The sequence below is a fragment of the Panthera tigris genome, chromosome D4 (genome assembly GCF_018350195.1).
Source record: "Panthera tigris isolate Pti1 chromosome D4, P.tigris_Pti1_mat1.1, whole genome shotgun sequence".
Classification (NCBI taxonomy): Eukaryota; Metazoa; Chordata; class Mammalia; order Carnivora; family Felidae; genus Panthera; species Panthera tigris.
In genome coordinates, this window is record NC_056672.1 from 92,477,373 (window position 1) to 92,490,462 (window position 13,090).

The 13,090-nt window shown below is 59.7% G+C and overlaps 1 protein-coding gene across 2 annotated transcripts; it reads right to left on the minus strand.

Annotated features, from left to right (window-relative positions):
- Positions 1-4,129: 4,129 nt before the first annotated feature.
- LOC122233028 (beta-lactoglobulin-1) lies at positions 4,130-7,628 on the minus strand. Of its 2 annotated transcripts, XM_042963997.1 has the most exons (7): positions 7,533-7,628; positions 6,997-7,136; positions 6,638-6,711; positions 5,681-5,791; positions 4,999-5,103; positions 4,755-4,771; positions 4,130-4,338 (listed from the first exon to the last, which is right to left on the minus strand). In XM_042963997.1, the coding sequence occupies exons 1-6, from the start codon at positions 7,626-7,628 to the stop codon at positions 4,755-4,757; spliced, it is 543 nt and encodes a 180-aa protein (XP_042819931.1). In that variant the 3' UTR covers positions 4,130-4,338. The 2 variants fall into 2 exon arrangements, 1 of the variants encoding a protein (XP_042819931.1); XR_006210451.1 differs by lacking the exons at positions 4,130-4,338; positions 4,755-4,771; positions 5,681-5,791; ... (1 more) ...; positions 6,997-7,136; positions 7,533-7,628 and adding an exon at positions 5,380-5,450 and having other exon boundaries at positions 5,014-5,103.
- Between the last annotated feature and the right edge of the window lie 5,462 nt (positions 7,629-13,090).

Consider the following 13,090-nt stretch of genomic DNA (forward strand, 5'->3'; position numbering starts at 1 on the left):
AAACTGGAAAATAAAAAACTAAAATAAAAACGGACACAGTCAACAGCAGTGTGTTGAACTGGCCAATTTACTGCAGTAAACGTGGCATTATATTTGCTAGTGATTTCCTTGTAACGTACGTCATCTATGTTTTTCTAACATTACCCAATTCTAAAATTGTTCCATTGTATAATCACCCAATAAGGAATAACATGATTGTTTTGTCATAACATTCCCTCCTGCCCTTTGCTTGTTGATTAATTTCTTTTATTGTTTTTATTATGTATCTATGTTTATCTATAATTTATAAAGTATTTGCTTTGCTGTTTTCACGAAAGGTCATTTATCTCTCAACACCTCAAGTGGAACAGTTACAGGGACACAACCTCTTAGTTGTTTCCCTGGACCATTCGTGGTTTGGAAGAACAAAAGCATTCGCCTGGGTCCGAGGTGCCAGGAAGGGGGCCAAGAGGGCCTTAGAAACCCACGCCTTATACATTCTCAGAGAGACAATGCACCTAGGAACCAATGAACCATTCTGTACTTTAACCGACGAGGTTCAATCATCATCTGGAATGCCTCCTGGGGGCCAAGCGGGCCTAGGGGTCAGAGTGACCTGTGTCCGTAGATAACACTCCTTAGTTACGGGAGTGGGGCTTTCGGATCCATATGTCTCTGCTTCGTTGGCCGCCTTTGCTGGCAAATGTATGAGTCTATCCTTGCTATAAGTAGAGGAGTCTCCATGGGGAATGGCAAGGGCTAAACGTAAGGCCGCACAATTTCTTGCGGAACTTTATTTTCTTTCCTAATGGTTCTTTTCCCAGAGGGCCTGTCGAGGGCGATCCCCCAACAGACAATACCCCAGGTACTTTTAAGGCCAAATTACCTAAAAGCGGGAGTACAAGAAGCGTCACTGTCGGCGGGCCGCCCTGCAGTCACCAATCCGTCCACAGCCCGGGCCCTGCCACTCAGGCTGGGACAGCTCGGCTTCCAGCATTAGACCACACAACATGCTCAATTTAAAAATCTAAGTCTGTAGCTTAAGTAACTAGGAGAACAAGTCAAAACCAGTGTAAGCAAGAGGAAAGAAATGATAGTAATAGCAAAAATCGATGACATGGAAAACAGAAAACCAATATAGAAAATTAACCCAAATCAGGTTTGATCTTTGAAAAGATGAGGAAAATGGATAAACCTCCAGCCAGACTAATCAGGAAAACCCAGATAGCTGGCGTATATCACTATTGGGGATGAAGAATGTGACACCAGCACAGATCCTATGGACTCTAGAAGAATATCAAGGGAGCGTTTTGAGTAACTTTATGGAAATAATTTTGATAACTTGGACAATTGCATAAATTCCTGGAAAGATGCAAAGTATCCAAGCTTATTAGAGAAGCAATGCTTAGCCAGAATTGACGTAGATCTATTGCAGAAATTGAATTTATAGATAAAAATCTCTCCCACCATCAAAATCTCAAACCACAGTTGGCTTCACTGTTAAATTCTGCTAAACATTTAAGAAAGCAGTAACATGAACCTTGCAAAAACTCTTCCAGAAACCACAAGCCGAGGAGTGACTCCCCAACTCACGTTATAAGGCTCGCACCACACAGATTCCAGCTGGCTGTGTGCCATTCACTAAAGAAGACTTAAGTCTCCTTCGAGCTGAAATGCCACTCTTAGCTTCCATTAAATTTCTTCACAAATTTCCCGCCAGTCTACTTTGCTCCACTGACCTTTTCATTTATTCCAATGCCTTCCCTGTCCCTTGTCCTCGTGACTGTGCGTGGCAAGAGGTTGGCTCCGCTGTCCCCAGCCCCCTCCTTCCTTCCCTGGTACCAGATCGCTCTAAATGAGTCCTCGATCAAAGCCACGCCTAAAGTTCCATCTGTTTCAAATTGGATTCCAGCTGATAAGAACACCCATATTGTCACCAACACAAATGTTACTACTAGGTTGATGTTAAGATTTCTTTTTCCCTAGAATATAGTCCACACAAGATTGAGTACGAGTAAGTGGGGCACTGTCGCAGGGGCGAGACCCCCGGGTGGGCACACAGCACAGTGAACATGGGGTGACCAGAGAGTGTGGCATCCGGCCAAGATTTCTCGATGAGGCTACTCACTCCATCACTGTCCATGTTCCCTAATATTGGAACTGACCACGCCTCATGGCAGATCTATCTCTGTATGGCATTAAAACATGTCACTGGCGGGGCGCCTGGGTGGCTCAGTCGGTTAAGCGGCCGACTTGGGCTCAGGTCACGATCTCGAGGTCCGTGAGTTCGAGCCCCGCGTCGGGCTCTGTGCTGACAGCTCAGAGCCTGGAGCCTGTTTCAGATTCTGTGTCTCCCTCTCTCTCTGCCCCTCCCCTGTTCATGCTCTGTCTCTCTCTGTCTCAAAAATAAATAAACGTTAAAAAAAATCAAAAAAATAAAAAATAAAAAAAAACATGTCACTGGCAAAAAAAAAAAAAGTTGGGAATTTTTCTCTGAAATGGTCAATTTATAGAAGTTAGATTCATTTGTTTCTGCTTGTTTATCATTTTATGGCTTGCTGCCTTTCAGTTTTTATTTTTCTCTTACATTTAAAATATTTAAGATATGAACTGGTTCGAAACTTAAAATTGCATGAAAACCTGCGCCCACCAATTTGTTGCCTGCACACCTGCGTTCCTCGCGGTAGATCACTAACTCACTGATGTGTGCTCCTTCCTGAGTGTCTTCTCACGGGTTCCTGCGTACGTGCTCATGGCCGTCCTTTCCCACGCAGAAGTTAGCACGTCACGGCAGACGCTGGAAACCTCCCCGCGTCCATTTAGAGAATTTACAGGAAGGAGTTTTCACAGACTTCACCACCTACAGAGAAGCCATTCCCCTTCGCCTTCTGTTACCTGAACCTAGTTTGTTCAGAGATGTCTTCTGGGTGTGAAATTCACCCCGATGCCCCCCTGTTAGATCCCAGGGGCGACTATGCCATTCAGGGGCTTCGTGCTGATGCGTGGGGTGTCCTGGGTGGCTGTGTGCATTGACGCCGGGCCGGCTGACCCATCGGGCAGGTGGATCGGAGGCGTACCTGGTGCCTGCCCCCTGCGCGGTCGTAGGGGTGAACTGGCCATCTGTGAACGCAGGGCAGGGAGGAGCCCCTTGGTGCCGTGCAAGGGCACTATTCCTGGTAGGGCTTTCTGTCACTGTGCTGTCTCTGCCAGTCTCTGTCAGGTGTGACGTAATGGAGCTGCCCACTGCTGACCTTCCGTCCCTGAAGCACCTGTCTGTCCCCTCCTGATGCTGGTGGCCGGGCCGGGGAGCGGGCGGGGGCTCTGCACCTATCGGTCTGTCTGCCTGTCTGCCTGGCGGAGGGACCTGTCTACTTTTTCTCTGGTCTTCTTCGATTTATTTTGGATGCTTGCATTTGCTGTGGAAGTCATCCATTTGGGGTTTCAAGTATATGAGGCTAGAACCAAATAGCCAAGTCCCTTATGATTCTTTTAATAAAATTTCTCTTGATCTGTGGTCATTGATTGTTCTGGAGTTTGTGGCTTTTCCCAGCTATTTCTGACAGGTGAGCTAACTGAACGGGTGCAGCCTCACCCCGCCCTCACTGTGGGGCGCAGGCACCTTGATTTTCCTCACTTTAATGCTTTCTAACTTGAGTTGATTGTAGATTCATTTATTTTAGCTTCCTTTTTTTTCTTTTTTTTTTTAATTTTTTTTAACGTTTATTTATTTTTGAGACAGAGAGAGACAGAGCATGAATGGGGGAGGGGCAGAGAGAGGGAGACACAGCATCCGAAGCAGGCTCCAGGCTCTGAGCCATCAGCCCTGAGCCCGACGCGGGGCTCGAACTCACGGACCGCGAGATCGTGACCTGAGCTGAAGTCGGACGCTTCACCGACTGAGCCACCCAGGCGCCCCTTAGCTTCTTTTACCTAACTACCGTAAGGATTAAGGACTCCTCCTGGCCCATCGATTCTGATACTTCGCGCATATTTGACAAATTTTGCACAAGCATGTTCTCCTGTTTTGTTGATGAGAAACCTGCCCCCCCCCCCAGATGCTGCCCGGGTCCCACCCCCCAGAAGTGCCAGCAGAGCCCGTGTCCCCACACACTCCCAATGACACACTTCGAGGAGCAGAGGTCATGCGGCTTTATTTAGAATCCTCAGAGAGCAGGTACCAGGCCCCCAAGCACAGGGACCAGGAAGGAGGAAGGGGACGGGACCAGGTCTCTGGCTTCCTCTTTGAGAGGACAAGGAGACGTCTGCCTTCTGGAGGAGGGGACGGAAAGGTCTGCTTGCTCCTGTGTGGGAGGTGAGCAATGAGATCACGAACACAGACGAAGGCAGAGCAGCGTGCTGCTGGGGACAGGGGACCGGGGGGGGGCCAAGGACATCCCCCTTAGTAATGTGGCACCAGGCCTGCAACTTCTCAGTCTTCAATGCCACCCACCCACGACCCAACCCCCTCCCTGTCCAGTTCCCCCCCGACCTCCTTCAAACAACAACCTGACCCCCAAAGAAAGCACGAGGTCCCAGAGTGGGGCACATGCCTGGACCTAAGAGGCTCTAGGACAGAGCCGGGCACTTGTGCCAGCCCAGCCCCCGCGGTCAGCAGGAGAGACGCCGGGTTCCAGCCATTCCCGCAGAGGGGCCGGGGCCCGACGGAGGGGAGCTGGGGGTCCCCCGGGACGCCCCCCACCCATGCACGTGCCCAGGACGTGGGGGCAGGGCTGCTACGTTACCCCAGGAGGCGGGTCGGGCAGGAGCTCACCTACCTAGACGCGGCACTGCTCTGCGGGAGGAGAGAGAGCCGGGGGGAGAGGTCACAGGTCGCCGGGGCAGCCCTGGGCCCAGAGGGGTGGGAGGGGGACCCCGCCCCAGGGGCTCTGCACCCCCTCCCCCGGGGGCCCGGGGAATGGGGGCCACCGTGGGAGACGGACGCGCCCCGGGCTCATGGCTGCCCGACGGGTGAGCCGCACGCAGGGTGAGAGCAGGGACGCGGGGTGTGGAGGCGGTCACCTGCCACCCGGGTCGGGTCAAAGAAGAGGCGGACGTGCACGGGCAGAGTCTGGAGGGCTCTGTCGAACTTCTCCATGACCTCGTCGTCGGCCTTCAGGGTCCTGGCTGTGGGGGGCGGTGGGTCAGTCCCTGGGCCGCGGGGCTTTGACGGCCTCGGGGAGCCCCGTCCAGGGAGCCAGAGCAGAAAGCACACACTGGCGTCCTGAGGTCAGCCCCCGGGGTGGCCTCCGGGGCTCAGCCCCCCTGCCCTCCGGGGTCCCCGCCCCGCCCTCCCAGGACGGCGCCGGGGGCCCTGCAGGGACACGAGGCCAGGGTCCCCGTCCCCGGGCGGCTGGGGCTCGCCCGCAGGGCTGACGTGCTGGCCGAGATCGCGTCTCTAACCGCGCACAAAGTGCTTCATTCAGGCAAAGCGGCCACGTCTCAGCCTCCTGCTACCGGATCTTACCGGCTTGCGTTCCGCTCAGAACTTGACAGGTTTAATGGTGCTTTTGTGGAACATCACCCCCAACCAAAGCTTCTCAGCAGTCATCCTCTGGCCGAGGCAGGAACACTAAGCCCAGCCCCTCGGCCTGGATCCTGGATCCCCGATTCCCGAGGCAATGTCAGGGGACTTGGTCCCCACCGGGGGTCCTCAGCCCCCGCCCCCACACGCAGGGGGACCCGGGCCTGCTCAGTGACGTACTCAGGCACTGGCACACGAGGTTCTGCCCGGGGGCGTCGGTGTTCTCCAGGCAGAGGAACAGGTAGTTCTCGTAGTCGGTGTCCAGCACGATGACCTCGTTCTCATCCAGATCTGGGGAGAGGAGAAGAGCCAAAGGGGAGACGAAGTCCTGTCCAGCGGGAGCCCCCTACGGGTGTGGTTCCTTGTCCTGCAGCCCCCAGGGTGCTGCCCACGTGGAAGCGTGGCCATCGGCAGCAGGAAGTGGAAAGTGGGGAGCACAGGGCCGGGTGTGTCCCCTAGGCCAGGCGTGTCACGGGTCAGGTGGCGGGGACAGAACAGTCAGACGCGCACACAGCGGTCGGAGCTGTGCCCGGGGCTGTGAGCAGGAGAGCTCCCGACCAAGCACTCAGGCTTGGCAGGGAGGGGCCGGAGGTAGGAGTGAGGTGGGGGTGAGGCATGAAGGAAGGAGAGAGAGGAGGAGGGTCAGGGTGGCCCAGAGCAAATCTTCAGCGTGAGAGAAAAATCGAATTTGCCGACCGAAAACCCACAAGAAGTTTCTGTGCCTCCTTTGTTTAAATTTTAGCACTTAGCTCTCCATTTGTGGTTTTTTATAGTTCACAAAAGCCCCTAAATGTTGCAGTTAGTGATAGAGAATTCGGTAGAAGATCCTTAAACCCCCCCCCCCGCCCCCACTCCAGCAGGGTCCAGGAGCTCAGCTGTGCACTGACCGCAGTCGTGGGGCCGGAAACTCTCCCTGCCCCGGTTCTGTGGTCGGGCTGGGTAACCGGGCCTGAAAGGCTCATGGCTCCGGGCGCGGACAGGCCCACGGGTCAGCACCCCACCGGCCACTCCAGGCAGCCCCGAGAGTGGGACCGGACCGGCACTCTCCCACCTCGTCCCCGCCTGCAAGGACAGCCACCACCCAAGGACAGTTGTGACCAGCCTTGCAACTCGCACCCGGCCCTCGGGGACACTTACAGTTGATGTTGAACTTGGCCGCACACTCCGTTTTCTCTGCTAAGACCTTCTTCTCAACACACCTGTTGTCCTCCCTAAAAGGTGGTAACACTGAACTTGAGTTGTCCTCTCTGATCCCTCATGGCAGGAACCGCCCAGGCCCCCAGGGCCCCAACCCCCCAGCTGACCGGCCGGCCTCTCTGCGCACTGCCCTGCGGCCGCCCTGTGTGGTCGGCCCGTCGGCCCGGAGCCCTGGGCGGGGGCTCCGAGGCCACCGGGGACCACCCACACGGAGCCAGCTCTTGTCAGGACCCTGCCCGCCCGCCTGCCCTGGGCCCAGGCCCTCGCCGGCCCCCAGCCCGGGGGCCTCAGTCACCCACCATTTGCGCAGAATGATCTCCAGGTTGTCCCCGGGCGTGGGTCTCAGCTCCTGGACGTACACTCTCAGAGGGGCGGTCTCCGAGTCCAGGAGGGAGATGTCGCTGGCCGCCATGGCCACGGAGTGCCACATCCCAGCCACCTGGGGAGGGGGCCTGAGCTGCCATCGGGGGCGGGGAGGTGTCCCCGGCCCCACAACGGGCTCTCCCTCCCGCCCCGGCCGGGGGCCCGGTCTAAGTGGGGTGGCAGCCAGTGAGCTCTGGGCGACCCCCCCGCCACCGACCAGACGCCCCTCTGGGAGCCCCCACACTTGAAATAACATCTTGGGTTCCCAGGCGGCTTTAAAGGACAGGTCGTACGAGTTCAGTGGAACCATCTGGACCTTGGGCAAGCGAGGGAAAGCCACCCTGAGGATGGGGAGCAGGTTGGGGGGGTGTCCCAGCGTCCTGGCTTCCACCCACGCTCTTCAGGCGGCCGAGGCCCCGCCCCCCGCCCACCCTGCAGCTCACCGCCCCCCCCCCCCCAGCCGTCCTCAGACCTTCTGCAGGTCTAGGCCGTCCATGGTCAGGGGGACGGTGGCGGCCTGGATGCCACACACGAGGGCCAGGCCCAGGACGAGCGGGAGGCACTTCATGGCTGCGGCTGTGGTGGCGCTGAGCTCCCGGGACTGAGGAAGGCCAGGCCGCGGGCTCGGGCCCTTATACGGGGGCCGGGGGCCTGCGAGCCATGTGGTTCCCCGAATCCCCCGTGGCTCATCCGCAGGCCCTCAGGGGGCTTCCTCCACCCGCACAATGGGAGGCCTTCTTCCTGCGGAGCGAGCGGGAACGGGACGGTCCCTGTGTCCCTGGACGGTTCCTGGTAGGCCCCCGAGGAGGCAGGGCCCGGGGTGTGGGTCCAGGCTGGTCGCCAGTATCGGGAACACTTCCTGTGTCGTGCTCTCTGAGGACAGCTGAGCCTGCTGCCTCTGTGCTCCCCAGCTCTGTGCCATTTGGCAGCCGGGACCCAGGCAGCACCCCCATTGGGAACCCGGGGTCACCACGTTGTGTCCAAACGACCTTGACAACTTCACCCTGGAACGACCTCCCTTTTGTGTCCCCAGCAGCATCTGGGTGACTGCCGCCCACACAGAAGCTTGTCAGTGGGCACAACCACGGAGACGGGTCTCCCTGTCCCCGGTCACCCACTCAGCTACCAGGAAGGAGATTCTAATGCAGATACGACCCCAGTGTCTTCTCTGTAAGACAGAAGGGATGACCCTGGTGCTTGTGCATTTTGGGGGAAGCAGTTCTGGACCTAGAGGGCTCCCTGAAGTCTCCTGGAGAACTTTTCAAGACGGTGCTAGTCCTGGGCCCATCCAGACCCACTGAGGCAGGGACGGCCCCGCCTTGCCCGTGTGCGGGACGACCCCCAGATGTGGACACGGGTACGGGCGGCCACTGAGGCGTGCTCACGCGTGGTAACTGCCACGTGTGGTCACAGCACATTGCTTTGTTTAAAATACCACGCTAGCAGAGTGCAGTCTCTTCTCATTACAGAGGCCAGGGAGGCATGTCTGGGGTTGGCCCTGGAATGTTCCGCCAGAGACAGAAGGAAAGTGACAGGTCTGTCTGTGGAGCCCGGACAGCTGTGAAGCTGAGTGTAGGGTCCAGGGGGCTCACCCGCCACCCAGTCTTCTCCGCACACGTGAGTGTTTATAACATTTTAAATAAAAATGCAACCCACGATCACTCCTACGTGACCGGCTGGTGAGTATTCACTGAGAGGACAGAGTCCCCAGATCAAAATGGATTCCAGTCCCCAGGGTCCTGTCACTTCTCACTCTGGTCCCTGAGCTCTGGCAGCTCCAAACCCCTTCCCTGATCCCTGGTTCTGGCCAACCCCATCTCCGCACAGCCACCCAGTCCCCTGTGTCCCCACCCGGTGGCTCAGCTCATGCAGGAGGGTGCCCTCTGCACACCAGACAAGGCGGCTCAGGAGGCAACTCTGCGCAGGGACCTGGGCCAGCCCGGGGACCCGAGGCAGGGGCTGTTCTCAAGTCTAAAGGGGGGGCTTTGCCAAAGGAGACAATTCAGCCCGAGATGCAGCCCTGGGCCTCTGGGGGTGAGTGTGTCCGTGTGTGTGTGTGTGTGTGTGTGTGTGTCTGCCGGGAGCCAGAGCAGTGGGTAGCTCACCTCAGTGACCCCTGTGGCCACAGTCCAGCGTCCGGAGGCCCAGGGCAGCCTGCTGACCGGGCTCTTGCGAGGGTGGGGATGGGGGGCGTCCCCGCCTGCCCGCTGCCCCCGTTTCCGCACATTCTCAAGCCTGATTATCCGGATCCAGTGAATTCTGTGAGCTGCAGTCATCTGATTGAATTTGATTTCCGCCTCAGTTACCTGGCTTGTTCCTGGCATCTGTGCTCAATCACCCCGATCGGCCCAGATGCTCACAAGACGAACGTGGCCCCCACGGTGGCTGCACCCCACGGTCTGTACCAGAGCCGGCGTCCGGGGCCGGGGCTGTCAGGACACAGGGAAATAAAATGTGAAGGGCGACGGAAGGTGGGCAAACCTCACCTGACCCAGAACATCCGCCCACAGGGGCTCCCATGAGTCCACACGCGCGCGTGGTCACAGCAGCACCGGCCACACCCGCGGACACACGCCACGGCGGGGGGAGCCTCGGAAACGTCACGGTGCGCCACGTGCGAGAAGCCAGACACGAGAGGCCGCCCGCGGAATGATTCCTCGCCTACGAAGGTCGGGGACAGAGCGCAGATCCAGGGTGTCGGGGCTCGGGGAGGGGGGCTGGGGTCCCCTTTGGGGCGATGAACACATTCTGTGACCAGAGACAGGTGGTGGCTGCACAGCATCGTGAGTGTCCCAAATGCCACTGGATTGTTCATTTCCATGGCTCATTTTATGTTGTGTGACTGTCACCTCAATAAAAGACCAAGGACGAAATCCGTCTGTCTGGACTTGCGAGATGGAGTGGCAGGTGCACTGGGGCAGTGATGGAGAATTTTCCAGAATTCTCCAGAATTTTCCAGAACGGAGCGCAGACATCAGTGCTCAGGCCGGGCGTAAGAGGAGGACTCTGCCTCCGAGCAGCCGCTGCTGAGGACCAGCAGGAGGAGCCGTAGGTGCAGAGCATCTGCTGGGGGCTGGAGGGAGGGTGTGCGTCAGGGAGCAGGGGGGCCCCACGGGAAGTGCAGTTTACAGGACTCCGTGAAGATCTCGCTGTTCCGCCCCGTCTCACCGGTGACTGTCCTCCCTGGGACACTCCTGGGTCTGGGCCTCCCTGCAAACCACTGTCCAGCCTTCAGGCAAGGCTGGGGTCATGGGGGAGGGGACGGTGCTCGGGCAGGTGCTGGGCTTGGCTTTCCGGAAGGGAAAATACCTCCAGCGGGGTGTCTGCCACCTCCCCCACCAGGGACCCGGAGACCAGGCTACCGGGCTCCACCGGGGCCCCCCAGGAGCTGGGCACGGGCCCCCCCCTCCTTGTTCTCCAGCTGGAGGGAGGCCTCCTGGGACTGTCACCTGTCAGACCTTACACCCCCACCCTGAGTCTCAGCCCCAGACCATTACAGACACTGGGCCCCCGGCCCCGGCTCCCCGGAGCCCCTTCTCTGGGCCTTGGTGCAGCCACGGCAGAAAGACCAGCTGCTTAGGGACAGGTCAGCACCAGGTAGATAAATGGTGACAGGCCTGGAACCCCAGGACAGGAGCGTGTGGCTGGGGCGGCATCCAAGGGGTCTCCCTGCCAGGTACCCAGCTTGAGGGCCTCGTGTCTTTGCAGGGAAAGCAGGGTAAGGAGCATTGTCATTACAGAAAGCCAGACATGCAAGGCCAAGGCCAGTGAGGCCGGGCCCTCAGGCACTGCTTCTGGACGCAGCAGGGACCCCTGGCCCGTGTTTCCTGCCTGGGCCCCCGCAGTCTGCATTTGGGGCCGGCTGTGTCCCGGAGAGACCCAGGGATGCCCGCGACGTAGGAAGCTGCACTGACCCTGCGTGGACGGAGCTGCCCTCATCTCCCCGCCTCCAGGGGAGCCGGGCCGGCTTCACCCTCCCGCCAGGAGAAGGGAGACGCTGGTCCCCGCGGCTGTGTGTCAGGCCTCTGGATGCAAAGCTGCCCAGTGACTTTGGGAGCCCGCAGGGCTCCCTCCCGGCCAGCCGCGTCCAGCCAGGCCCGGAGGGAAGGGGCAGGAGCAGAGGGCGCCCCGGCTGGGCTCCCAGTGTCCGGCTGCCCCCATCTGTGGCCCGGGGCAAACCCCTGCCCGCCCTCACTCCTGCCCGGTCTCCAGCCAGCGGGGAGCTGGGGGGCCAGGAGATCCCCCCTGCGTGTGTCCCCACATCTGAAACCTGTCACCCTCACACCCCTGTCCCCCAACCTAAGGACCACCAAGGACCTGAGCTTTGTGGCGTCGGCCCCGCGGGAAGCCCCCACAAGACCCTTGGGCAGAGCCGCACCCCCACCCCTCCGCCCACACCCCCACGCCCCTTGGGCCGCCGCACCACCGCCGAGAACCAGGACGTCGGGTGCCCTCGCGTCCTCCCTGCCTGGCTTGGCCGCCCTCCCTGACCCCAGCCCACGCGAGGGACCCCACACACAGTCAGCAGTGATTGCAGAAGTTCTTTATGTGGGGACAGGAGAGGGGTGGGGCAGGGAGGCGGGGGAGGGGAGGGCGGCAGGAGGGGCGGGGCGAGCCCAGGCCAGGTGGGCAGGGGTTCCTTCCATGTCCTGCAGGACAGAGGGTCCTGGTGGTGCCGCCCCGGGGCTGCAGTGGATCCGTTCCTCATGCCTCCGGCTCTGGAAGGGGGGTGTCAGTGAGGCCGGGGGTGGGGAGAAGGCCTGGGGGGGCTCTGTGGGGTGCAGGTGTGGGTTCACAGGGGGGCCGCTGCAGAGCCAGTCTGAGCAGAGGGGGAGGGTCCTTCTGCCATCTGCCCCCAGCCAAAGCTCTGTGTGCACGAGGGGCTGGGCCACGGTGGGACCTCAAAAGTAGCCCCATTTCGTCCTCATCTGGCTGTGCTCCCAGCAGATCTGGGGGCCTCAGGCGGGTCACGGCACCTCTGGCTCCAGTATTAGTGAGCCGTGTGACAGAGGTCCTGGTGACAGGGCAGCAGAGGGGATGCGGGAGGAGGGGAAAGTGACAGCTTGTCCTGGATCAGGGTGGCCTGGCAGCTCTCTCTGGGTGGGCCGGGTGTGATCAGGCAGACCCTGGGCCCCTGGCCCCGACTTCCACATATGAAGCCAGTGGACAGAGAAAGAAAAGGAGTCTCTCAATGTCCCTGAGTGACACCTGGGGACAGATATCCGAGGTGATGAGCAGGCCCCAGAGGGGGCTGCCCACACCGGGTCCCTCCTGTCTGCAGGTTGGGGTGCCCCTGGGGTACCCGACATCCCATCGAAAACAGGACTTTTCTCCAGGGGTCACTCACCCCAATCACTGGGGGGGGCGCAGCTCTCTGTGGAAACGAAGAAGGAGACCGAATGGGAAGGTGCCCCAGCCGAGGGCCCCGACCCCAGCACCGCTCACGCTCCGGCAACAAAGACCCAAGAGCGGGGCCCCTGGCGCCCCTGAGACACGTCACTGCACCGATGTCTCCCCCAAGGAGCTGTCCGGGTGGGGACCCAGGGGACACGGGCCGGGCCATCCTCTCACCCGTCTGGACGGGCTTGAAGACGCTCTCCTGCGGCAATCCTTCGCGCTGTGAGAATTTCTTAAATGCTTCCAGAACTTCCGGGGGGCCCCAGGACTTCTACCTGCGGAGAGGTGAGAGGGTGAGCCGAGGTGTCAGGGGCACAGCCCGGGAGCAGTCAGGGTGGGGGTGGCGGAAACATACCCATGAGTTTGGCTGTGCTGAGCCTCTGCCCCTGGAAACGCCCTTCGCTGTGAAACATGAGGTGGCCCTTCACGGGTGTCCCCTCAGGCATCCCTCCACGTGCAGGTGGCTCACGCCCCACACCGCGAAAGGTCACAGGGTGGGGCACGTTGGCGGAGGCCCCCTGGGCTCCACCCCAGAGCTGAGCCCCAGGAGTGGGGTCCCCAGCACCGGGGACCCAAGTCCCGAGCCTGCCCCCTCCTGGGCACAGGACTTGACCCAGGGCCGCGGGGGAGGGG